The sequence below is a fragment of the Apodemus sylvaticus genome, chromosome 9, assembly GCF_947179515.1.
Source record: "Apodemus sylvaticus chromosome 9, mApoSyl1.1, whole genome shotgun sequence".
NCBI classification, from domain to species: Eukaryota; Metazoa; Chordata; class Mammalia; order Rodentia; family Muridae; genus Apodemus; species Apodemus sylvaticus.
The window spans coordinates 49,685,932-49,710,539 of record NC_067480.1 but is presented as its reverse complement, the minus strand read 5'-3'; the positions used below and the strand labels follow the sequence as shown (position 1 = coordinate 49,710,539).

The 24,608-nt window shown below is 41.4% G+C and overlaps 1 protein-coding gene and 1 non-coding gene across 2 annotated transcripts in view; one reads left to right on the top strand and one right to left on the bottom strand.

Annotated features, from left to right (window-relative positions):
• Adam23 (ADAM metallopeptidase domain 23) overlaps positions 1-24,608 on the top strand; it is a 153,614-nt gene that overhangs the window by 115,585 nt on the left and 13,421 nt on the right. The window contains exons 19-24 of the mRNA XM_052193578.1: positions 4,178-4,228; positions 4,931-4,994; positions 7,422-7,527; positions 8,653-8,772; positions 11,684-11,852; positions 14,575-14,686. Of these exons, the coding sequence (XP_052049538.1) occupies positions 4,178-4,228; positions 4,931-4,994; positions 7,422-7,527; positions 8,653-8,772; positions 11,684-11,852; positions 14,575-14,686 (622 nt within the window). The remainder of the gene's footprint in view (positions 1-4,177; positions 4,229-4,930; positions 4,995-7,421; positions 7,528-8,652; positions 8,773-11,683; positions 11,853-14,574; positions 14,687-24,608) is intronic.
• On the bottom strand, positions 17,193-17,299 carry LOC127693095 (U6 spliceosomal RNA). The gene has a single exon (XR_007979577.1). It is a non-coding gene; the product is annotated as a U6 spliceosomal RNA (small nuclear RNA).

The window sequence follows — 24,608 nt, the reverse complement described above, 5'->3', positions numbered from 1 at the left end:
AGCATGGCATTTTTTTTTTTTTGTAACTGCAATATATATGTCCTCGGTTATCATGTTTAGCCTATTTTTTTTGAAATATAAGTTTCCATTTCAAATTTTAATTCCAGAATTGCTTAGGAGTCTGATGGAAATAGTCTTTTAAAGTAGGGATATTGGGGCTGGAGAGAAACCTCAGTGGCTAGTGTTTGCTATGCAAGCCTTAGGACCTGAGTTTGGATTCCCAACATCCCCATGAAAAACAGATGTAGTGGCACATGTCTGTAATGCAGGCATGGGAGGCAGAGACAGGAGTATCCCTTGGGAATTAGTCTAGCTAATTGGTGAATTTCTGACTCAATGAGAGACTCTGTCTTAAAGCATAAGTATGAGAGTGATAAGACGATATGCGATATCAACCTCTGATATCCATAGGCACACATGGGTCATACACCCACATACATATACTCACACAGATATACTATATATATATTCATATACATATATAGATTCATATACACTGTGTATACACTGCACATACACTACTCACACACACATATACACCACATGTATATATGTATATATATGTATGTATATGTATTCATATACATTACACAGACCAACAAAAAATAAAAGTACACTGATAGATAAATAGTGTGAGAAAAGTAAAATAAAATAGGGACTCTTTCCTCAACCTATTTTATTGTCTAAGAAATGCAATTGTTTTTCCTTTTACCTCAAGTGTCTTTGGTGAAAATTGTATTGTTATTCTTTCAGTGGTACATTAGAATAGAATGCTGTTTTATTAATAATTTAAAAATGTCATCATCAGAATAAAACCAAAGTAGGTGGTTGAAGTAAAAGGACCTAAACTCCATAATTTTTCTTTTGTTTTGTAAGAAACAATGAAGTTTGAATTTATTGATATTCAGAGTTTTTATGAAAACAGAACTCTATATATGACCTACCTGGCTATATTAGACCCTTATTTGATTTTACTTTGTGTTTTTAGTTAAGTTTTATATTAGCATTTACTGATATCTCTGAACTCTGTTTTTCTTTTCTTTATTCAAACACAACAAAATAAAATATAATAAGAAAAAACAAAAACTGTCATATTGAAGTTGGACAAGATCAGCCAACAGAAAAATAAAAGAGCCTTGAGACAAGGGGCAAGATTCAGTCCTATACACTTTTCGGGGTCTTTAACTGACCACTCTAGAACCCACAGAGGATTAGCTGCAGATCCTGGCAGGCCCTGCCTGCAGTTGCTGCTTCAGTCTCTGTGAGTTCATATGAGCTTTGTTCAGTAGTTTTGTAGGGTCCTTTTCTCCTGGTGTCTTTCATCCATCCCCCCTGTCTTCCCCATTTCTGCACCTCCTCTTCCACAAGGTCCCCTAACTTCTGAGGAGAGGGATTTGATGGAGATATCTCATTTAGAGCCATGTTGCATTTTCTTTTTCTATTGCACAGTTTATGACAGAATAATCAATACTTAAGCAACTGAAAGAAATCCATAGCAAACGGGTGGTGACATAGTAAAGATATTTGGAAGCTGCGATAATGGCTTTCACTCCTTTCAGCAAGCTCTGGACATTAATGGGAGATTCCACCACTTAAAATAGGCACCACTGAAACCGGCTTCAACTGAATCTTCCTGCACGCAGCGCATCTGCAGTGCTGTGGTGCTCAGAAACCACGGAGCATCCCTGTACACAGCGAGTGCCCAGATTTGTTCCTGTTCTCAACATCCTAGGAGGATGTTAAGAACCTCTGGGTGGTTAAACATTGCAGTGATTGGCAACTAGCCTTCATGAGTATTTATTTATCTGTCATTTATTTATTTATTTTTGAGGCCTGGTCTTACTTTGCAGCCCAGCCTGGCTAGAATCCTTCCACCACAGCCTCCTGACTGTTAGGATTCCAAGTGTCTCAATTACTTTTCTGTGGCAATGACAAATGCCACAGAATAAATAAAACAACTTATAGAAGACCTGAACAGCTTTACCAACCGGGAACCAAAGTATTCAAATATATGCACCCGCAGGGGGCATTCTCATTCAGATAAGCACCGCAGGCGTGCACAGCCACATCTGTCTAACAACTGGCTTCCCTTAGCCTAAACTAAAACCAGGTTGATTAGAAATCATGGCACACGTACCTGTGACAGTTTATAATGAGGGCTATTTTTTTTTTTGTCAGTAAAGCATTCTCCCCCTTTTCTATTCCCTTCCTTAAGAAGGAAGTGATTTGCCTCTTCTAGGAGCACCCCACCCCCATTTCCATTTCCTCTGGTTGTACTGGTTTTAGGGTAAGTGAATAATTTGTGATAGTTGATTAATGAGATAATGATTACATTCCGAGGGAATGGAGAAAGATGGAAGAGGCCACCGGGAGGGATCTCTTTTGTGCGGTTTGTTTACTGTCAATTGTTGCATCCCTGGGATACGCAGGACGCGGTGAAAAGCTGGGATGCCTGCATCTGAGAGGGGCTCCAGCCTTTAGGAAGAAGATGCAGGACAGACCGACCGACCGGCATTGTATCGCCGCATCCTGTAGTGTGTCACTGCTCCTGAGAAAGCTACATGCATCCTTCATCTCTCTTGTGATGAGCTCAATAACCGCCCCTATGCGTGCGGCATAAAATAACTTCATTTTACCAGTGTGGGTGATCCATTCATTTTCTGAGTCAGCTAGTAGTAATTGAACACCCACCACATCCTGGTGTTGTTTTGTGCAGCAGGAAGCCAAACAGAAAACCCTGCCTGCATGCAGCTCACATAACCGTGGGGGGCAGAAGCAAGCAAACTAGGGGAATATATGGGTTGTCAGGTGGTGTTAAGTGTGGTGGAGAAGGGAAATGTAGGAAATGGGGAACAGAGGATGCATGGGAGGGAGCTACCGCTCTAAAGAACATGGTTAGAGAAGGTTGGAGAGGGTGAGTAGTGCACAATCCCTAAAGATGGGATGAGCCCAGCATGCAGCAGGCAGCAGGCAGCAGGCAGCAGGCTGGCAGCGTGCCTGGCATCTCGTAGGGAATCACATCAGCCACTGAGCGCATTGGAAATGAGGCCAGCCAGGTGATGGGGTGTGGATGGGAGAAGCAGTTCACATGAAACTGGGAAGGCTATCCAGAATTTTTGGGCAGGGAACCAACATGATCTGGTGTCCACGTTTTAACAGATCTCTCTGGGAATAGGGAACCAGGATGGAAGCAGGGAAGTTTGGGTCGGAGATTACAGTCCAGGTTATAATGTTGGCAGTGTAGACTTGGGGTTGAATGGTAGGAACAGAGGCGAGGAGTTGACATTTTAAAGTACGTCTGAGGATTTGCAGGCATACTGGATGGCGTGTGAGACATGATGACAAGCGGGGACGCAGATGAAGAAGGACGGAATCTCTGGTTTGGGACCTGACATGTTGATGGGTTGAAAAGCCATTTGCTGAGAAAATGACGAATGGCAGGGACCTCAGTGAACTTCCTTAAGCTTTCTCCTTGTCCCATGAATATTTTTCTTTCATATTCGCTTTCAACTTCGTGGCCCCTGGTCTTTCCCCCACTCTCCTAAATGTTTAAAAAGTGTAACTGGAGTTATTCTGGATAACTTCTGGGGAAAATGAGGTGAACTTTAAAATGGCGTCGTAGATGGTTTGGCTAAAACAGCAGTGGCAGCGGCAGCAAGCCCTACTTCAACATAGATTATTCTAGTAACAAGCCTGGCTTTGAGAGGTCAGAGTGATACTGCACTTACGCTGATTACACTGTGCTTCAAGACTGTTTCTTTTGCTTTTGCAAAAATGTCCCATAGGCACATGTCACAGTGTCACATGCAGATTTGACATTTACAAGGAGCTGCGCAAGGTCTTGCAAATTAGTTCTTAATGCGTCCACTCCTCCGCAGCAAGCAGACTCATTCTCCTTGCTGCCCGTGTTACTCCTTTCTGCTTATAGCTCCTTGACAGGTGAACATTATTTGCTATCCAGCCCATCACCTGCTAAACAGAAAAACATAAAAAGAATTAATAGCATTAAACTTTATTCATTAATGATTAACTTAAGTAATCCATTAATGGCATTAAATGTGTCTTTCTAAATGTTCCTAATTGTACACTTACTCTCCCTCTTGTTTTATTGTATTAAACACATTTTCTGAAAATTTTTATGCATCTGTACATCAACTGAAAATATAATATTTTTCAGTGCCCACCAAACCTTCATAAACAAGATGGCTATTCCTGCAATCAAAATCAGGTATGTGGGGCTCTAAGATTTCAGGGTAATTTAGAGAGGATTAGTGTCATTTTCCCCCTCCCCACATTCAATATATGTAACTTGGGAAGAAAGTTTTCCCAAGTAAATTGCAGTACGGCGCTGGCTTACATCAGCATTATGTCCTTCCAAATGTTGCCTCTGTTTAGCCAGTGACAAATTGTCCAGATTGAAGGAAAGGGAAAAGACTGCAATGGCTGAGGAAACTGGGAGTCTCGTTTGCTGAGTTGTAAACATCCTTAAATAATTTCAGACTTTCTATTTAGTAAAAAAAAAAAAAAAAAGAAAGAAAGAAAGAAAGAAAGAAAGAAAGAAAGAAAGAAAGAATATTTCATAAGCCTTTTCCCAAGTCAGTATTACTATTCTCAACATACACATTTAAGAGTAGCTGGGTCATTTTGGTATCATTTGCCGACTGGTACAATGTTTTGTTCCCCCATAAAAATGTAAGTTTCAAGAATTATTTTACATTGAAAGAGACGTGCTGTGCAGTGAGCCCAGAGCTTTACATTTTAATGTGGTGGAGCTTTTCCTTCTCTGATAACTTTGTGTTTCTTATTGGCCACCGTGAAAGGGTTGAGGAGAGCTTTGTGTAACTCCCTCAGAGCAGGACTTTGTAGTCAGGTTTTGGGGACAAAGGCCCCTGAGCCTTGTGACTCACAACGTGTGTGTTCTTTCTTGCAGGGTCGCTGCTACAATGGCGAGTGCAAGACAAGGGACAACCAGTGCCAGTACATCTGGGGGACAAGTAGGTGGCACCCTCTGGCCCGATGGCCACACACAGTTTCTTTCAGTGGTTCTGCTCTCCCGTCTGTGACAGAGATACACAGCATAGAGTGAGGCGAGAGAAAAGTCCAGCAAAGGAGGAAAGTAAAGAGATGGCATAAAAGTTAGGCACAGGCCCGCAGGGGCAGTGCAGGGGCAGTGCAGGGGCAGTGCAGGGGCAGTGCAGGGGTAGTGGCCATCAGAGGCTTTGGATTCCGTTTCTTTCCCGATACACCTCAAATAATGCTGCTGCCGCTGCTGATGCTGGAGTGGATATCCAAGTGAGAAATCGTCATGGAAACCGAAGTGCCTTTCATTGACAGTGGCTGTCAAATCTGCGATGTTGTGCAGCTACCTGAGACAACAGGGTTGAGTGCCCTGGTGCTAGCAGCTGCCTGGCCGCTTGCTGCATTGCAGAGCTTCCTTTGTACCTTTCTGGTCTACCTTGTGAGAGTAGCAGGTGGGGTTTTGGTTTTTTGAGGGTTTTTGTTTGTTTGTCTGGTTGGTTTGTTTTTTGTTGTTTTATTTTGTTTTGCTTTGTCTGTTATTCAAGGTCAGTGATGACATGCAGGAATTTCTTTGGTAGCCTGCAGGATAATGGTGACGGAATTCAGACACTGCCTGAAAGTTACTGCACACATCGACTGACTGAGATTCAGAGTGACGCAGAGTCACTTTCAAGTGACTTCAGTTCATGAGGGCCACACATGAATTGACCCACTTTGCTTTCTGATAAAAAGCACTGATAAAACCAACTTTGGGGAGGAAAAGACTTATTTGGTTTACACTTGCATATCACACTCTATCACTGAGGAAAATTAGGGCAGGAACTCACAGCAGGAACCTGGAGGCAGGAACTGAAGCAGAGATCATGGAAGAGTGTGTCTTACTAGCTTGCTCCTCAAGAAGGGCTCAGCCTGCTTTCTTTCTTTCTTCTTTCCTTTCTTTTTTTGGTTATATTTTCATTTGTTAATTTTGATAAATATATTTATATTTGTATATTGAAAAATTATTCATTTTTATTTGTTTAGCTATATCATAATTTATAAAATTTATTCTACTTTTATTTTACTTATTTACTCTGCAGCCCTCTCACTGCCCCCCAGTCATCCCCTCCCACAATCCTTGTCCCTCCCGCCACCCCCTCCCCTTCTCCTCTGAGGGCGTGGGGTCCCCCTTGGATATTCCCCCACCCACACTGTCAGCCTGCTTTCTTATACAACTGAGCAGCACCTGCCCAGGAGAGGCACCACCAACAGTGGCTGGACCTTCCCTCATCAAGCATGAACAAAGGAAACCCCCCAGATTCGCTCAGTGGCCGGCCTAATGGGGAAAATTTTTCAATTGAACTTCCTTCTTCCAGGCTGACTCTAGTTTGTATCGAGTTGACAAACTCTCCCAGGACACAAAAACAGAGAAACAAGACTCACTAGCTAGCTGAAACTGGCTCTTCCAAAAATGGAAGGAAGGACACAGAAGAGGTCCCGTGAATAATTTCTGTGTTTGGTGGGTGTTGTTCATGTGAAACATTTGACTTCAGTGCTTCATTTAGGTAATGATAATAAAGACATGAAATTCTTCTTAAAATTTAAATATCAAAACTCAAGTGTTGATATGAAAATCTTAGCAGAGCCAGGCAGGTTGGTTCATGCCTGCAGTCTCAGCATTTGGGAAGTCGAGGCAGGAGGATTACTTGTAGTTATAGGTCAGCTTGTAGTACATAATGAGTTTCAGGCCAGCTAGGTCAAAAAAAGTAAAAACTCTGTCTCAAAAAAGATTTAAAAAGACCTAACAACCTCAGGGGTCTGAAACTTTAAAATCAATCCCTGAATGTTAACATAAACAGGACTAAGATGGCGGGAGAGAAGGCCCAGCCCTTATGAGCACTGACGGCTCTTCCACATGGTAGCTAACAGCTGTTAGTAACTCCATTTCCAGATCTGATGCCTCCTTCTGGCTTCCTTGGGCACTGCATTTACATGGTATGCAGCCCCACTTCTAGGCACAACACCCGCACACATAAAACATAACAAAATGAAACAGGATTAAGAATACAAGCATGTTTATTAAGGGTGTACATGTTGCTGCTAGTGATCTTATTCACTGCTCACTCTAAAACTCAGCAGCACGATCCGGTTAGAGACTGCTTACATCTCAGACTGGGATGTGCTGGGGCATTTTTGCACCAGCTCACAAAAGCCGCAGAAGTTTGGAAGTTTTGATAAATCAGCAAAGGGCACATTCAGAGCTTGAAATCAGAGCTTGCTTGTTTCCACCGCTGGAACAGGCAATCAAGGTTCCTTTCTGTCCTCTTTCAAGAGGAGGTTGATAGGCAGGTTTGTGGCACCCCACTGAGTGTGAGTGGCCCAGAGAATAAAATGTGTTTTCTTCTCTCCTCCATCTCTGATAGAGGCTGCGGGGTCAGACAAGTTCTGCTATGAAAAGCTGAATACGGAAGGCACGGAGAAGGGCAATTGTGGCAAGGATGGAGACCGGTGGATCCAGTGCAGCAAACAGTGAGTGGGCGGGGCCCCCTCCCAGACGGATGCAGAAGTAGAGGGAACAAAAGTGGGGAGTTGTGGATGCACACTGCGTCCCCGTAAGAACTGTCAAAGGGTTAGCTACAGATGCTCTATTAAAAATACAAATAGATAAAGGTGAAAAAGAGAGAAAAAGCATAAAATGAACCGTACCGTTCTGGACTTTTTTGTACATGTAACCTATGTATGTTGACTCTCTCTCTCTGGGAGATGTACCTAGCAAAACGATTGCCAGGTCCTGTGAATGCATATTTTCATTGTTATCAGATGACTTAAATGGTGGTACACTGGGAAACTTTCCTGTAATGTATGCTGTCTTTACCAATATGCGTTCTTACCAGATTTATAAGGATTATCAACTCTGGTGGGTGGGAACTGCTTTCTTGGCGTGGCTTCAATCAGCCTTTCTCAAGCTCCAAGAAGCATGTACGCATTTCCATGCCCCATGGGCTGTGGACTTCCGTCCTGGCGACTTGACACTTCACTTGTTTGTCGTCATTCTGTATGACTCATTGTTTACTGAACAGCTAGGCTAGGCTGGAGGTGGAGGCCTCCTCATGACAGGTGAGTCATAATGTCACCGAGGATCCAGACCACTGCCCCCCTTCTACTTTATGGTGTTGACTTCTAAATTCTTAACTCTTGTGAGCTCACAGTTGCAAGGTGGATGCAAAAGCTGCCCCTTCAAAGGTGGATATTATTCATGCTCTGGCTCTTCTTCACACTCATTTCTAGGCAGGTTGTGCTGCCCTCAGCTCTAGAGTGGGGAGGAGGGATGCATAGGGCAAGGGATGTGAGGAACAGGAGCTCACTGCTACTTTCAGTGGTGCACACTTTATTGCCATGAGTGAAGCTGTGGTCCTTCAGGCAAGGAAGTGGAGCTAGCATAGCCACGACAGTGTCTGAGTGCTTTTATTCTGTAATGAAGAGACTATTGAGGAATCCAAAGGCTGGAGATAAGGCTCTATTGTAGATTGCTTGCCTGGTATCTGAAAGGTTCTGCATTTAGTTCCCAGAACTGTAACATGTAAAAACTGATGTATGTGTAATGGTGTTTTGAGCTGGATTCTTCCTGTCTTCTGTCTTCTCAAACCCACGCAGTGACGTGTTCTGTGGATTTCTGCTTTGTACCAATCTGACCCGAGCTCCGCGTATCGGTCAACTTCAAGGAGAGATCATCCCAACTTCCTTCTATCATCAAGGCCGAGTAATTGACTGCAGGTAACATATAGAAGTCAGGAGACCTAGGAAGGCATGATGATCACAGGTTTCAAACAAGAGAAATTTGAAAATATCGAAGATCAAAGATTCAGTAGTTCCATCTTTTTCTTCCACGTGAAGAACCACTTTAAAAAGTAGTATATTGATTTGCAAATTTCACTGCCTAAAATCATAGTGGTTATCAGTAGTAAAGACCATTTTCCAAATCACAATCTTAGGAATGAAGTTATACTCCAAGTTATAACCCATACACCCAAAGCTCAAGGTTAGAAGTGCTCAGATTTCAGACTGTTAGTAAGCACACCATGAGGGAGCATGAGCATGGAACCCAAAACTAAGCATGGGATTTATTTTTCATTTATACCTTATACACACAGACTGAATTTTAATCATTTGTGCATCTATTCTATTGCCATAGGAACCATATATATTAATTGAAACACCTCTACCGAAGCATACAGCACCTACTAATTACGTCCCACCACAGTCTCAATCCCTACTCCTCTCTCTTCTACCATTAACTTTTTAAGGTTGACATGTGTAAGAGGGTGTGTTGTGCTTATCTTTCTATGTGTAATGTTGTTTATATCTATTCTGAAAATGGTAGACTTCATTCTTCTTTGCGGCTAATACTGTTACGATATACCTTATCTCCTAGATCTATTTCCATTGATGGTTAGCTGGATTGATTCTGTATCCTGGCTATTGTGATAGTGCCACAGGAAATATATAGTAGTACTATCTGGTATCTGAAAGAATCCCCTACTCAGTTCTGCTGGAGGCTGTACTAGTTTATGTTCCCACTCACAGTGTATTAAGGCTCTCTTCTCTCCTGACTCTAGCCTGAATTTGTAATTATTTTTTAAATGACAACTGCTTTAAGTGAATTGAGATGACATCTAATTGTGCTTTGAACTGCAGTTCCCTAAGTCATTTTGAACTTGCCTGTATTTATTGGCCATTTATGTCTCTTTGTTTGAGCAGTGATTTTTTTTTTTTTTTTTTTTTTTTTTTACCCAGTACCTTTAATGTGCCTGCCTTTTAGCTGGGACTGGGTTTTGAGTCAACATTCCCGCTCACGGCATCCTGTCAGTACTCATAAAGTTTCAGATTTTGAAACATTTCAGAGTTCAGTGTTTTGGATGAGGTATACTCAATCCTTGTACTCATTTCATCCCTGGCTAAAATTTTGAGCATTGCAGTATATCACTGTTTGAATACTGTGCTTCATTTTTCATAAAACATCCAGTTTAAGCAGTGCTGGCTGGTTTAGATGATGCCCTAACAAATAATCATGTACAGATAATAGGTATTAAATATTTTTATTGATGTTAACACAACCTCCTCCCTTTTTTCATATCCATTTGTCTGTGAGTACATAGCACATAGACAAGAGGCTTGTGTTTTCAGCCAGGAAGCTATATTATGTTACAAGTAATTACCATTGCCTTCAGAGTAACCATGGTTCTGTGGTGGCGTTCTCTTGTCCAGAGGCACTGCTGTTAAAACACCTTTGGAATCCTACCACAGAACTAACACAGCATCGGCCCTTTATTTTCACTATGACAGATTTTCAAACCACCTTTGTATGGGAGTAAATAAATGTTTGAAATTACTCAAGAGTAATTCTGCCCAGTTTCATGATGTCTTGGTCAGATAACTGCTACTTTTCCATCTTGTTAAATGGCTCTGAAGGTAATTTTAACTAGGCCTTAGAGAATAAGCCTTTCCCTGGGAAACATCTGTAGTGTTGTATCTAGACCTTCCAAGTACACAAGCACTCTTCCAGCGTGTATAACCTCACCTGTCTTTAATAGCCTTGCTGAATTATAAGGCTATATTACAAACTACCATATTGGTAAAACATTCAACAAGATTCTGTTAATAATTATATCCAACTTCTAATTATCATCCAAATTCTAATTACCCCTAACGTCAAAACATAAAAGGTTTGCACTAGTAAAGAAGACCTGACTTTCTCTTTTCAATTGTGATAGCTCAATCCTTTGAGGTAATAATAATAATAATTTTCAAATACCTTGCTTTGCTGTTTTTTGCTCAGCATTATTTCCCTCCCATATTATCTATTTCCCACCAGGCCTTGGAGAGTCAATGACACACTTTCTTCTCTGTCTATGTAAACATCTTTCATTTATCCTTAATATTGAGAACACCCAAAGAGTTAGAATGTTTCCTGCTGATAATCGTTGTTCCTGATGATGTGTGCTGTAAATGATAACAAAAGGCAGTTTCTTTCCTGGACTTTGATTAAAGATAGGTGGGAGGGAGGAAGTCTTCAATACAGCCTTGCTAACTGTAACAGTCTCTCTGTTTCATGAGTGGCAAGCCTTGTTCGGGCTGGCACTGTGTTGTTGGACAGTGTGGTGCTTGTGTTTATGTGGACCACTGTCTTCGCCTGGTCTTTTGCTTTGTATTATAATGCTGAATACTGGTCCTGGTTGCCCCCATGGATGAGGAGATTCTTACCTTGCCCCCCCAAGTTAGCCCTGATTAGTGAATAAAGATGCCTACAGACTATGGCGGGGCAGAAGAGAGTAGGTGGAGTTTTAGTTTCTGGACTTGGGGTCTGAGGCAGGAGACCATTGGAGATAAGGAAGAAGGTAGAGAGAGGAGAAGATGGCATTGGGTAGGTGAGTCATGAAAACATGGCCATGAAGGTTGTCCAATTGGAGACAGATCACAGAAAATTATAACTCAGGGTTATTGATTAGGAAGTAAACATTAATAGCTTAGAGGGCAGATATCTGCACAGGTCTGATGCTTTATAGGCTTCTCATAAACATAAAGGCTTGTGACTTTCATCTGGAACTGAATGATCAAAGGCGGGGTAGAACTGCCCCCCCCACTTGAGTTGAAATATTTCTTATAACAGATCCCTTTCTGCTTTCAGTGGTGCTCATGTAGTTTTAGACGATGATACAGACGTGGGTTATGTGGAAGACGGGACTCCATGTGGCCCCTCCATGATGTGCTTAGATCGGAAGTGCCTACAGATTCAAGCCCTAAATATGAGCAGCTGCCCGCTTGACTCCAAGGGTAAAGTCTGCTCAGGACACGGGGTAAGTAGCCATCAGTGTTACGGTTTGACTCTTCATTGTCTGGGACCCTGAGTTCACAGTGACAAGGTAGTCAGACACAGCCATTTCTTACTGAGGCTATGGCTGGTTTCTGTGCCCTGATTATCAGTATATTCTTAGTGCCTTCATCTGCTAAAATAATAATGATTTTAGCATTATAATAATCATCATTATTATAAATTAGTTTGACTTATTTTGTTTATTTCTCATATCAGTTTTGGTTATGTGTATTGATCACTTTCTCCAGATATGACTAGACATCTAGGTTAATCAATAGTCTGTAGAAGAGTAAGATAAATCTGTCTGTCCATCCATCCTTATATCTAGCTATCTGTTTAAGATGATTTATTATGGATAATGGGCTCACATGATTATGAAATCTGTGATGCCCACTGTTGACTATGCAAGCCATCGATGTGATTCATTATAGTCTGTGGACAAGAGAAGATGCTGATGTTCTGGGAGTGGAGAAGATGAGAAGAAGTGTCTCAGTTTGAACACCAAAGGGGGAAAAGCTCAGGCTTCGCTCAGGCCATGGTGGGATCTCAGTCAGCTCTCTGAAGTTTACTCATTCAGATGTCGCTCTCATTTGGAAATGCTTTCATAGACATGTCTAGAAATGATGTTCAATTGGGCACCCCACAGCCCAGTTAACTTGGCATGTGAAATTAGCATGTGACATCTTAACAGTTGGAAGAAAATTGATATTGTTCCTAGGGGACTGTAGACTCTGACAGTATTTTTTTTTTTGAATAGCACAAAGCAACATAAGTCATATTAGTGATTGACCTTCATCTCAGATCACACTGAGCGGCTCTTCACAGGAGAGTGGATCACAGATGACATGCATACTTCTAAAGATGTGCAGATATACTTGGATTCAGCCCCCCACAAAGATGCTATTTATATTCAAACTTGTGTGTAGCTTTAATTCTGTAACCGAAGTATTTGAGAATGTTGCCTTTCCTGGAAAATCCAAGCTTAACAGCAATAATTAAAAACATTATAACAGTAATTTAGATCGGACTTAGCAAAATGAATGCATTTCCAAATTTATACAGACTTCAGAAATTAGAAAAATTGTCACGAAGAAACAGTGAAAGGAAAAAGGGGAGATGCTAGAACAAAGGTAGAAGGAACTCAACATAGAGGGATAGGCAGGTGCTCTCTGCTCAACAGAGAGGAGATCAAGGTGGACAGGACCAGGAAGCTTCTCTCCTGGTGATGCTTGGCTAAAGCACAAGCTCTCAGGGAGGCCAGGTAGCCTGGCATGCTGGTCACTTTGCTTGTTGACATCATAAAATATCCAACATAAATAACTCCAGAGAGGAGGGTGTAGCTTGGCTCATGGTTCAAGGGGGGCACAGTCCAGTGTGATGCGGATGGTGTGGCAACCAGGAACTTATTCCTCCTATTTGTCAGAGCAGGAAGCAAAGGCAGGGACCACAGGTGCTAGCTATCGTCTCCTTTTTTCTTCAGTCTAGGGCCCCATTCCGTGGGGTGGCACTGGGACCCACACTCAGGCGAGGCCGTTCTCCTACAGCTGATCCCTCAGAAACACACTCAGATATACCCCCAAAGGTGTGCCTTACTCATGCCCTTTAGGTATTTATTAATCCCAAGAAGATGACATTGATGTCAGTCATCCTATCTAGTGACTTAAGAACATGGATTCGGGGCCTAGAAAGAGTTTTGGATTCAGGTCCCGGCTTCGCTTCTTTATGTCTTAGTGACTCTGGATGGGTACCACCTTCGCTCGACTGATGATGGCGTATGGAGTGGATGAGAAGCTCGTCTTGATGTTCTCAGCAGAGGAACTTGACACATAATGAGTGTTCAGTACAATTTCTATCCAAAATAAAATCACCAGGCAGACTTTTTAAGCGTTTTAGTCGATACTCTAGAAATAAGAGACATAAAGCTCTTTGCTGTTTTCCCTTGTCCTATCTCATTTTTCACCATTTTTTAAAAGCAAAGTTCAGTCTTATTAGTCATAACCATATATCACAGTATCTCGGATTTAAAAGCATTGGCATTTGATTTTATCATTTCTAATGGTGAAAGGGTCTCGGCACCTTTCTTTCAAGTTTGTGGAGTGTTTTATTTGATTCATGTAAATTGCAAGTCCGTGCCATTTGCTGCTTGGTGGAGGGTGTCAGCCTGCTGACTGGAAAAGAATCCCTCCATAGATGGTGGGAAGGGTGGGGAAGCACTTGCTGGGCAGGCACAGTGCCACCAGATGCGTTGGGCATGGCGAGATCACATAGTGTGTTAGTGATTGTGTCTCTGGGTCTTTTATCTTGAAGATTGCCCCCGGAGCCGGCTCCCTCTATTTGGCCGGGATTGTTTGAGTCCCATGTCTGACAACGTACTGTATTACACATGTATATTTTTCATAGCTGTTCCTAGAAACATTTGCTTCAGGGGGAAACAAATCTACTTTGTTGGACATTTATATATCTAAATATATCTAATATTGTGAATAATATAATTTTAAAAAGTTTTCTTCACCTCAGTCATACTTTTCCATAATTACTAGAAATATATTCAATAATTTGACCCATGAACCTAGTTCTCAAAGCCGTGGCAATGTTTTGGAAGCCCTGTAAGTGATTTTGAAAGCTCCTGCCATGCACCTCAAGTTTAGATTATGTTTATCATCAGTGGTCCACATTACTGTGTCTCTCTTCTATCTCCGTCCCAGGTGTGTAGCAACGAAGCTACCTGCATCTGTGACTTCACTTGGGCAGGCACAGACTGCAGCATCCGGGATCCAGTTCGGAACCCCAACCCCCCAAAGGATGAAGGACCTAAGGGTTTGTATGATTCCGGTTTCAGCTCATGGCAGACTGTTCATTTCCCCACTCCCACTGCAGCAGTCAGGCCCTTCCACGGTTTTGGAAGGAGACACACAGGAATGTATCCTTTTGCCATGAAGATGCACCATCCTGTGTGTATCATATTTTCAAAAGCATATTTAAATTACCTCTTAGCGTAGAACTGAATTAAGACAAGTAAATATACTGGCTTCCTTTAATCCAGTTTCTTCTCTGCCCTTTAAACCTTACACTTCCCTCCACTTTCCCAAAAGCCAATTATTTTATAATTCACCTAAGATGCTCCATTTTCAAATAGGTACAATCTTTGGGGCTGACACAAGACTTTTATCGCTCCTCCATATCAGATTCTCTCCAGAGGAAAGTTGTAGTCTTTTATGCCCCGTTCTAACAAATTCTTTTGATTTGGTAAAAGAATCAGTTCTTCAGATAGCTTTAATTTTTCAAAGGAAATGTAAAAGGTCTGAAGCTTTGTTCTAAGCAGCTGCTAAGAGAAGACAGAGATTAGAATTTAGCATAATGAGTCTGTGGCAGCTCATAGTCGCCATGTGATGTTGAAAATGAGAATGCTCAGGCCCCGAGGTCAGGTGACATGCCCGTTACCCAGGCAACCAGAGGCCAAACTGGGAGCACGCTCGGTTTCTACTGCATCATTTTATAGCACTGCCTATGTAAAAATGAATATGACAGTCATTTTCTCATTATTTTCCCCTCTCTCACCCCCTCAGTTCATTCCCAAAGATCGTGAAAAGCTGTCAGTTACAATAGGCTTTATGTAGCATCTAAGTCTCGAGTTCCCGGAAAACAAACTGTGGCTAGTGCCAATTCTGACATTTGGCTGTGGCATTGTACCTCAGAATCTTTTTTAAATGGTGCTGCTAATAGTACCCTGTAAGTTAACTCCCAGGATGTTTTCTTAAACATATACGACTAGCATTGAGTTGATCAACCTTGCTTTGGATGAAACATTTAAACTCTGAACATTAGTGTGGTCCGTATGGGAAAGCATGACCCTAACAGCAGACGCAGCTCCCTAGATTACAGCTCCTACAGAGACGTACCCTAGTTTGGATGCACGTGAGTTGTTCCATAACACTGAGAAGGTTAAAACACACTTCCTTCCGAGGCTTAATATGCCTGCAATATTAAGATTCTATAAGAATAATTATCACACCGTCACAATCTATTTCTGTTTTCCCTCTGTTTCTAAAAAGGAATGCACTCCACTTCTCCATTCAGTCTTTTGTTACTTTAAAACTAGAACAAAACATTCTTGGATCCACCTTCAGGAGTTAGATTTGGAGATTTAGGCCCTGAGGAGAGAATGAAGCTCCTTCTTCAAACCCTCCCGCATAGCACGGCTCTCAGAGTTACCTCGGCCAGCTGGCCGGCCGGCGCTGTTTGCGTCTGTCCGTGAGAGCTTATTTACATTCTCCTGCTCGTTAGGTGGGATGGGGCCTCGTTAGCCATTTCTGCTTGTCGTTTCTTCACCTGCTCATTCACCAAGAAATGTCAAACTCGGCCGGGTTTTTTTTTTTTAATTATCTTGTTCTCATTTTATGAGGTGGCAATCTTCATTATAGTTAAAAAAAATTCCCCCTTTTATGGTAATTCAAATCATACATGTTATTATAAAAAATAAGCACAAGGAAATACAAAAGGGCTGGAAAAGACAGTAAAAATTATCTACAGCTCCACAACTCAGAGGTGATTAGTGTGCACCTCAGGCTGCTCGCCTTCTGGTTACATGTTTTCTTCTTTCTGCTCCTGCTGAAGGCAGCAAGTCATAGGTGCCAGTTGGTTAGATAACAGCTAAAATCAGTGTGAGTTTCTAATAATTTTGATTAAGCAAAAATGTTGTTACTTCGCATAAACGAAAACCAGCTATTTTGTAAACAAATGTCCAGATAAATCAAGACATTTTAGCACAATTAAATAATACCTCTGTTTTGGGACTGGAGAGATGGCTTAGTGGTTAAGTTCTTGTAGAGGACCAGCACCTACATTTCAACACTTGGGAGGCTCAAGCAGGATAATCTTAAATTTAAGGCCAGCTTGGGCTGCATAAGAGGTCTAGACCAGGCTAGAAAGTGAGACTACCCCTAAAACAAAACAAAACAAAACAAAACAAAACAAAACAAAACAAATCCAAAAGCTTTGTTTAATTATATCTTTGTTTAGTTGTGTTCCCCTGGAATGGCAGAAAAATCTAAGAAGTGTAATGAAAATATTGCCTCTTTTTTGATGGTATAATACCACTTATTTTTATTTCATGCTGATCTCTCTACCAACTTTTTTTTAATCTTATTTTTAATATTTTTTTTTTTACAATCCAGTCATTATCCCCCTCCTGGTCTGGTCTCTGACAGTTCCTCATCCCTTTCTTGCTCCCCTGTCTCCAAGAGGACGCACCCACACCCCCCCCACACACACACCCCGACACACACCATCAGGTCCTCTTATTCCCTGGAGCCTCAGGTCTGTCCAAAGTGTGGAACACCTCATGAGTTTGCATGCCATTCTTACCCAGAAGCCATGCTGATCTTCTCTGCACCCTTCCGATTTTAGTATATGTGCTGCTGAAGCGAGAACAAAAATACTGCCTTTTTAATCATGAACTTGGCATAAAAGATAGATGGTGCTCAACTACAGCCCTTTGGGTTGAGACCTTACTGGTAAAGGCAAAAGTCTACAGATCCCTTTCTGTTGAGTTGAAGGTATCATAAATGAACTTATTTATTTTGGATATTTTGAAAATTAATTCACAGATAAACAAATAGGTAGAGACTTAACATGAATACTGTGTAGTCATCAACTTGCTAAAGTTGTCTATGGTGGACCCACAGTACAGCAGTTAGGTTAGTCCTGTGAGACCCCCTTGCCAAGCCAAGGCAATTGAGAAAAAAGATCTTGAAATTTGCAAACCTTGGGGATGAGAATTCCCTCCCTCCCTCCCACTCTCCTCCTCTCCCTCTTCCAAGCGGTCCTTCTTTCTGCCCCTCTTTTTTCTCCCCTTTCTTCTTCCTAACCCTTTGGCTGTCAGTGGACCTCATAGCCTCATGCATGCTTGGCAAGTTCTACCACTGAACTGTCTTTCCAGCCCCCGGAGAAGGATTTTCAGAAAATTACTTTCTGTTACATGTCATCCATCCATACTTTGCTATTAATTCTATATTTGTAAACCCTTTGAGCTCCTCTTCTCTCAAGTCCTTTCTGTTGAGATCATTGAAAGGAATTATTTTCCTTTATTATGCAAGGATAGAATAGCCTCTATTTCTATTTAAAAGAATGTCCAGGGGCCAAGGAGATGGCTCTGTAGGAAAAGAGCTTGCCTGAAGACCTGAGTTATGGTCTAGAGCCTCTGTGGTGAACTCCAGGTTCAGTGAAAGCCCCTGCCTCAAAAAATAAAGTGGGAAGTGACTGACAGGGGTGCCTGATGCAGGTCTTTGGCCTGTGCAGTTACACTTGTGCCCCCCCCCCCAACACACACACACAAACGCAAACACACACAAACACACACAAACACAAACACCACACACAAACACAGAGGGGGGAGAGAGGGAGAGAGAGAGACAGAGAGAGAGAGGGAGAGAGAGACAGAGAGAGAGAGAGAGAGAGAGAGCCTGCCATTTATTTTCTTAATTTGTATCCACTTTGCTCAGTGCATATTATGGACTGTGATGGCGTTTTCTCATTAGGTGGCGTTCATGCCATCCCTGTAACAAGAGAGAAAACAAGAAAGTGGGTTATATCACTTACATTGACTTGTGTGGGCAGGGATAGTAGCCTAGGAAGGTTGGACCAGACCCTTTAATGAGGACCATAGTCATCAAATTAGAGATAGAAAAGACCTTGAAGGCAATTTGTCCAGATCTGCTGCTTTACAAACGGGAAAACTAATTATCAGTGTTAACAGCTAATTAAATAAGATGTGATCACATGAGCTTAACCTTGGTGTCTTTTCTGCTTCTGCCTCCTTTAAAGCAGAACGCTAAGTCCCTCTGTTAGTTCTTTGTGTATAAGGAAGAGAAGGAATGGCGGTAGCCAGGCAGTGAGTAAGCCCATTAGAGGGTCGGTTATTTACCAGCAGTGCTTAATATGTCTCTGAAGAAGTGAAGTATATCGTTAGAGTTTATAGCTTTGAAAACAGTGACTTTAAACATTTATAATATACCAGATATTATTTATTGCCTTTGCATATAGCCTTTCGGGGACTTTTATATGACAAAGCCTTGATTTTATAGTTCTGATCACTAAATGATTCTTATATGTGAGTATGAAGTGCTATGTTTAGTTATGTCAGGCATTTTTTATTAATCACAGACCCATCAAAGATTAAGGATTCACCATATTCTACAATATTTTAGTACCTATTTATTTATGGAAATACAGAAAAGCCTCTGTATTTTTGATAATAGTATGAATTACAGTATTTGTGTATGTATATATATATATATTTTTTTTTTTTGAGACAGGATTTTGCTATGTAGTTCTGGCTGATCTCAAACCCATAATCCTCCTGCCTCAGCCTCCCAGCTGCTGGTATTTCAAGTGTCTGCCATCATAGTCAGCTGAAATAATGTAGAGGTGAATTAGATTGCTTTGACTCCCAGTAGGTTGCTCTTCCAGCTATCAGCCCAAGGGCTCTCTGGATTTGCAAATGAAAGACAGCCGCATTTGCCAGCTTAATTTTGATATGCCTCTACTAGCTCAGTGGCTGGGCACTTCTAACCCTCCGTGCAGGCAGCAAACATTCCCTTAAGGTAGTTCTGGCTTAACATCTCCTAAATCCACATTTCATCTTTGCTTTTCTGGCTCCTTCTCCTATCTTTGCTGCCCATCTTTGCTCTTTACTGATCAATCAAAAACCAAATGGAGACAGGACAAAGCATTAGAACCAACACCCAACAAAATAATATTTGTCATGAAATAGTGTGTTGCATATCCTTCCAGACATGTCTCCCAGTATACTAATATTGAACTATTTTTATTACATGGAAAGGGGATATGAATTTATGTCTAGCACACTGAAATTTCAAACAAGATAAAGATATTTTTTATAATATCAGCATTATGCTGTTAAATAAAGGGATTTACTTAGTATTTATTTCTAACCTTGAGTTTAGTAAAGCAAATATATGCAGGAAGAACTGTGGCCTAGAAGTCACCAGTTTGACTTTGCTGCCTACTGTCTTTGAAGTACCAAGGGTGGCACTCAGGGTTGGCCCACCTACTTCACAAAGGCGGAGACACTGCCTCCTCCTAATTTAGAAACTAGGAAAGGAGCACTCACTTGTGTGAAGTCTAACGTACCTGTGCTGGAATTCTACATGCAAAACAGAGACTTTTTTTCCCCTGAAGGAGAACATTTATAGTTTGCATCTTAATATTACACTCTTATCTTAAGTTTTTATTTATTTATTTTTTTATTTTTTTTAGGACCAATAGACCTAGAGAACAGGAAGCAAGATTGAAAATAATAAACACACAGACACAAAGACACACAGACACACACACACACACAGAGACACACACAAACACAAAGCTACTGAGGTAATGACCGTGATCTATGGCACGCTGTAAAGAAGGACAAGTGTGTCAGACAGCGAGGGGACAGCATCAAGCTTTCAAAACCAGGATTGTGTTTATCATCTGTGAGCCTTGGGAGTATCATGATCAGGATCATAAGAGAAACTTAAGAAATGTCGTTTTACCTACAGCATAGAGTCTAGGAGTAAGAGAGGCATTTGCAGATAAGGAATGAATATGAATGAAATTAATGAACAAAGACAGTTCCTTAAGAAATCAACGGCTGTGGAAGTAAAGATACACCAGGATCTTCTAAAGTCCCAAGGAAAATATTTTCAAATTTTTCGTTGTGGCTGCGTTCACTAATGTGTCCCCTGTAAAACGCTGCCCACCCAAGGGTCACTCAATCATTCCTGCCAAACAGATTTGGAAACAGTCCGAGTCTGGATTTAAAGAGATAAAACCCTGTTCGGGATCATAGCAAGGGACCTGGTGGATCTTTATGTGTGCCTGGAGCTGGCTCTGTGACGGGCAGTACACAAGAGATGAGCTCTGAGAAAGCTTTCTCCACCTCGTCATCTCATTTGCTTTATGTTGAGAGCACTTATCTGTTAAGAATCTGAAGATAATTATTCTTTCTCAGCACTGATTAAGGCTCATCATCTGCCTGCTTGGAATACGTGCTTGAAGCATCTGCAGGATTTTTTTTCTTCTTCTTCCCTGATCAGGTTTCTAATACATGCACAGTGGGCCCCCTAGTCCTCCTGCTTCTACAGTGAGGAATTACACAACAAATGTAGAAGAGTTTGCAAAATCGTTATCCATCTTTCGTGTGGTAGTTATAATTTTTAAAATTAACGAATATTAAATTAACATCACATTATATGGGAGAGCAAGGAAATGTTTTCCTATAATTTATCAGATCTACCTCATGTGAGAGTTAAAGGGAAGGTAGGATTGACTGTTGTGTTTTGGCTCTGAGAACCGGTACTTAAAAATTAAGCCCCTTTCCCCCTCTAAAAGTTAGGAACTAACATATTTGTTAATTTAACATTCTGAAACCAGTGATTTTATTTAAAAAAAAAAAAAAAACAAGTCAAGTTTTATGTTTGGAATGCCTTTCCTTTCTGGTCTTTGTCTCTACAGTTTGGAACTCTGAGATGTAATTTGAGTCATTTTGAGTGGAAATGTGGGCTTCAGGCCATGGGCCACCTCCTGTCCCCCCTCCCGTGCTTCACTAGACTTTCTCTGTTTAATGTTGTGTCTCCATCTTTTTAATTTTACAGGGATATCTCTGGTTGTGTTTAGTTAATAGCCTCTAGACTCTCATTTATATTATTTACCTTGTGATAAAATGAAGTTACTGTAGAATTGCTAAGCAGGCTTAGAGATCCAAGATTCTCTCCCTTTGGGAGTGATATCCTACTAAACGGTCCATGAATGCAACAGGAAGCCTTAAACAATTGTGACCATGAGTCTTAGTACTTGGTCCTGTTCCCCTGTGTTCACAGAATACAATCTGTCATAGAATACATAGAATACCGTCCTTTTGAAGTGAAACTGTTCTCATCCGGAAGGTCAGTTTCATTCCATACCTTCAGTTTATGTAAAAACAAGAGCTAGAGTGTCTGAGCCGGTTCCCTTTCACACTTACAGACATGACTGACCCTAAATAATATTCCGTACTATTTTAATATCTGACTTTTTGTAACCCATGTAGAGGACATGTTGGGGATCTTGACCTGTTCCAGGTCTATTTCCCAACATTGGAAAGCTTTGCACAGAAGTGATGGTGTACGGCTGTAGAGCATTTCTTCTCTGCACTAATGAGTGCTTGGTAGTCTGCAGCAGCCTCTGCAGTCTTCAGAGGCTTTCCCTTTCTCTCAGCACACACACAGTTATACACCGGAATGTATAGTCCAAGAATTAAATGTCCATTTCCTATGACAGAAGTCCAGACCATGCAATTATTCAAAATATGTTTTCCAATAACATACCAGGTAAATTACACAGAATTTTAAGCTACTTTATTGGGTGTTTATGAATTTTCACAAAATTGAATGATATATTTTCTATTTAAATGATGTTAAGCATATTTTGCAGTTTGAAAAATTTATAAAGCATGCATCAATGGTTAGCTTATAATTAAAATATAAATTTGCTATAGTGCAGTTTAAGATTTACCTTATACTGCTAGGAGCTATAATTCAGAACGGATTACTTATAAGCCTAAATGTATTTATAAGACATTACATTTTAAAGTAGAGCATGTAGAGTTTGGAGATAAAAATTATTTTAGTATATTCTTTGATGTATGCCCTCTCTGTTTCAAATTTCTGAGCAAAAATATCCATACTTAGCTAACTTTCAAAGCATTTCTTGGAGAGGTTGTTTTGTATGATAGTGAAAGCAGTGTGTGATTTTTCTCTGTTTTAAAAACAAATCTTCGTTTCCCTCCACACAGTGAACATGGTCACAAGCAGGCTCATAGGGGCCGTGGCTGGCACCGTTCTGGCCCTGGGGGTGATTTTTGGAGGCACAGGGTGGGGCATAGAGTAAGCATCTTCCTGAGTGTCTGCGTGTCTCTCTGTGGTGTGTGAGGTGACTCTGGCCTGGACTCTGACCCTTCCATGTCTGTCCTGTCGATTGTTTCCCGTGCTGGTGTCATCTGTGGTGTGATTTGGATGTCTTGTGTCTTGTGACTTGTGATGTGTCTCGTGCACCATAGAACCTTCTCCTGTCTGGAACAATGTGGGGCATAGAACAGTGTTGGGTGCTTGTTCACAATTAAGCCACGAGTCCAGGACTCCCTTCGCTCTCCTGCTTGCAAGACTTTCAAAGTACAGACATTATTATTAGTTTTTACTATTAATTGACAAAGTGCTTTTATGCAAGTGTTTCATAGAAGCATTTTAACGACTTTACTTCACTGCTCAAATAAATCCATATATTCAATTAGGAATACCAACCACTCTCACACTTTAAAGGTAGCAAGAATGAGAGCACATTAATGCTTTTCTGAAAACTTAGACTGACAGGGTAGGCTTCAGCTCCATCTGTCTGAGGATGAAACCAAGGAAGACAATTTATTTCCTTTTTTTTTTTTGTTGCAAAATTGGTTCAGGGTTCAGCTTTGAAGCAAGGAACATTAAAAATGAAAATATATTAAGTTCAAGCCTGCACCGCCTTAGCAACAGCTGCAGTTCATCTGGTGGCTTTGTCTTTAAGACGCCCAGTGTCTGGACCAGTGTGTTGTGATCACTTGCTCATTAGATTCCCAGAAACTCACTTCTCCCGATGCTCTGGTTACCCTGCTCAGCGCTTCATCCTTGACCTCTAAGAGCTGAGATTGCTGTGTGCAGACTAGCTTGTCAGGAAGCCTTTTTTTTCTCTTCAGCACCCAGAGAGCAGAAGTCACCCTTCACACCCTGTGTTTTCTGTTTACTGAGATTCTGATAACACTTCGTAATAGCCCTCCCTTCCCTCACTCCCCCCCAAAAATCAGCGTCTCAGGGAGATACCAGCTATCCTGGACTCAGCTCAGAGAAGGGGCGTGTACACTGTCAGCATAGCTCTCAGTTTCCACTCATTAGGGACACATCTGCTCTCCTTACATACCTGAGACAGGCAACTTAGGTGCCAAGATAGCAGTAGGAAGGGAGCAGGCGTGTATATTACACAGGAAGCTCTTCTTCTGTAGCTGCAAGGCCTGGCCAGCCTTGGGTCTCTTTACAAAGGTTTTGGAGACAGGGTCTCACTCTGTGGCTTATGTTTATCTAGAACTTAACTGGGTAGACTAGGCTGGCCTTGATCTTACAGCAATCCCCCTGCCTCAGATTTCTAAATGCTGGGATTATGGTATGAGCCCTCATACCCAACCTAGCCTTACTATGCTCTTAACTCATGTCCCCTTAGTCTAGTCTGAGAAGCATCTTGGATCAGGAGGAGGAGGAACTCTGGAATGGGGCTTGAGTTTCTCTTTACCTGTGAGAAGATGAAGCCATGGAACCATGCTAAAATGTCTGACCGCAAGAACTTGGTCCTGCAAGTTGCATCTAGTGAGTGTTGGCCAGATGTTCCTATGCCAGGCCAAATTCTAGACATATGTTCATGTGAAATTCTCCTAAGAGGAAAGACAGTTTTCCAAAGATCTCAAATATGTCTTTTATATTACTTAGAGGCCATAGTTTCAGCACCTTCAGATATAGCTGAAGACATGAAATTTCATCATCCACCCAGTCTTAGAGATGGACAGGATCAAAAATCTTTATTGTAAGCAGTTCTGTTACCTTTGTTCCCATCCATCCTTTCCAGTGTGGCTGGTGTGTTGCTATTTATGCTTGTGACAGGTAAGTGTATAAATGTATGCTTT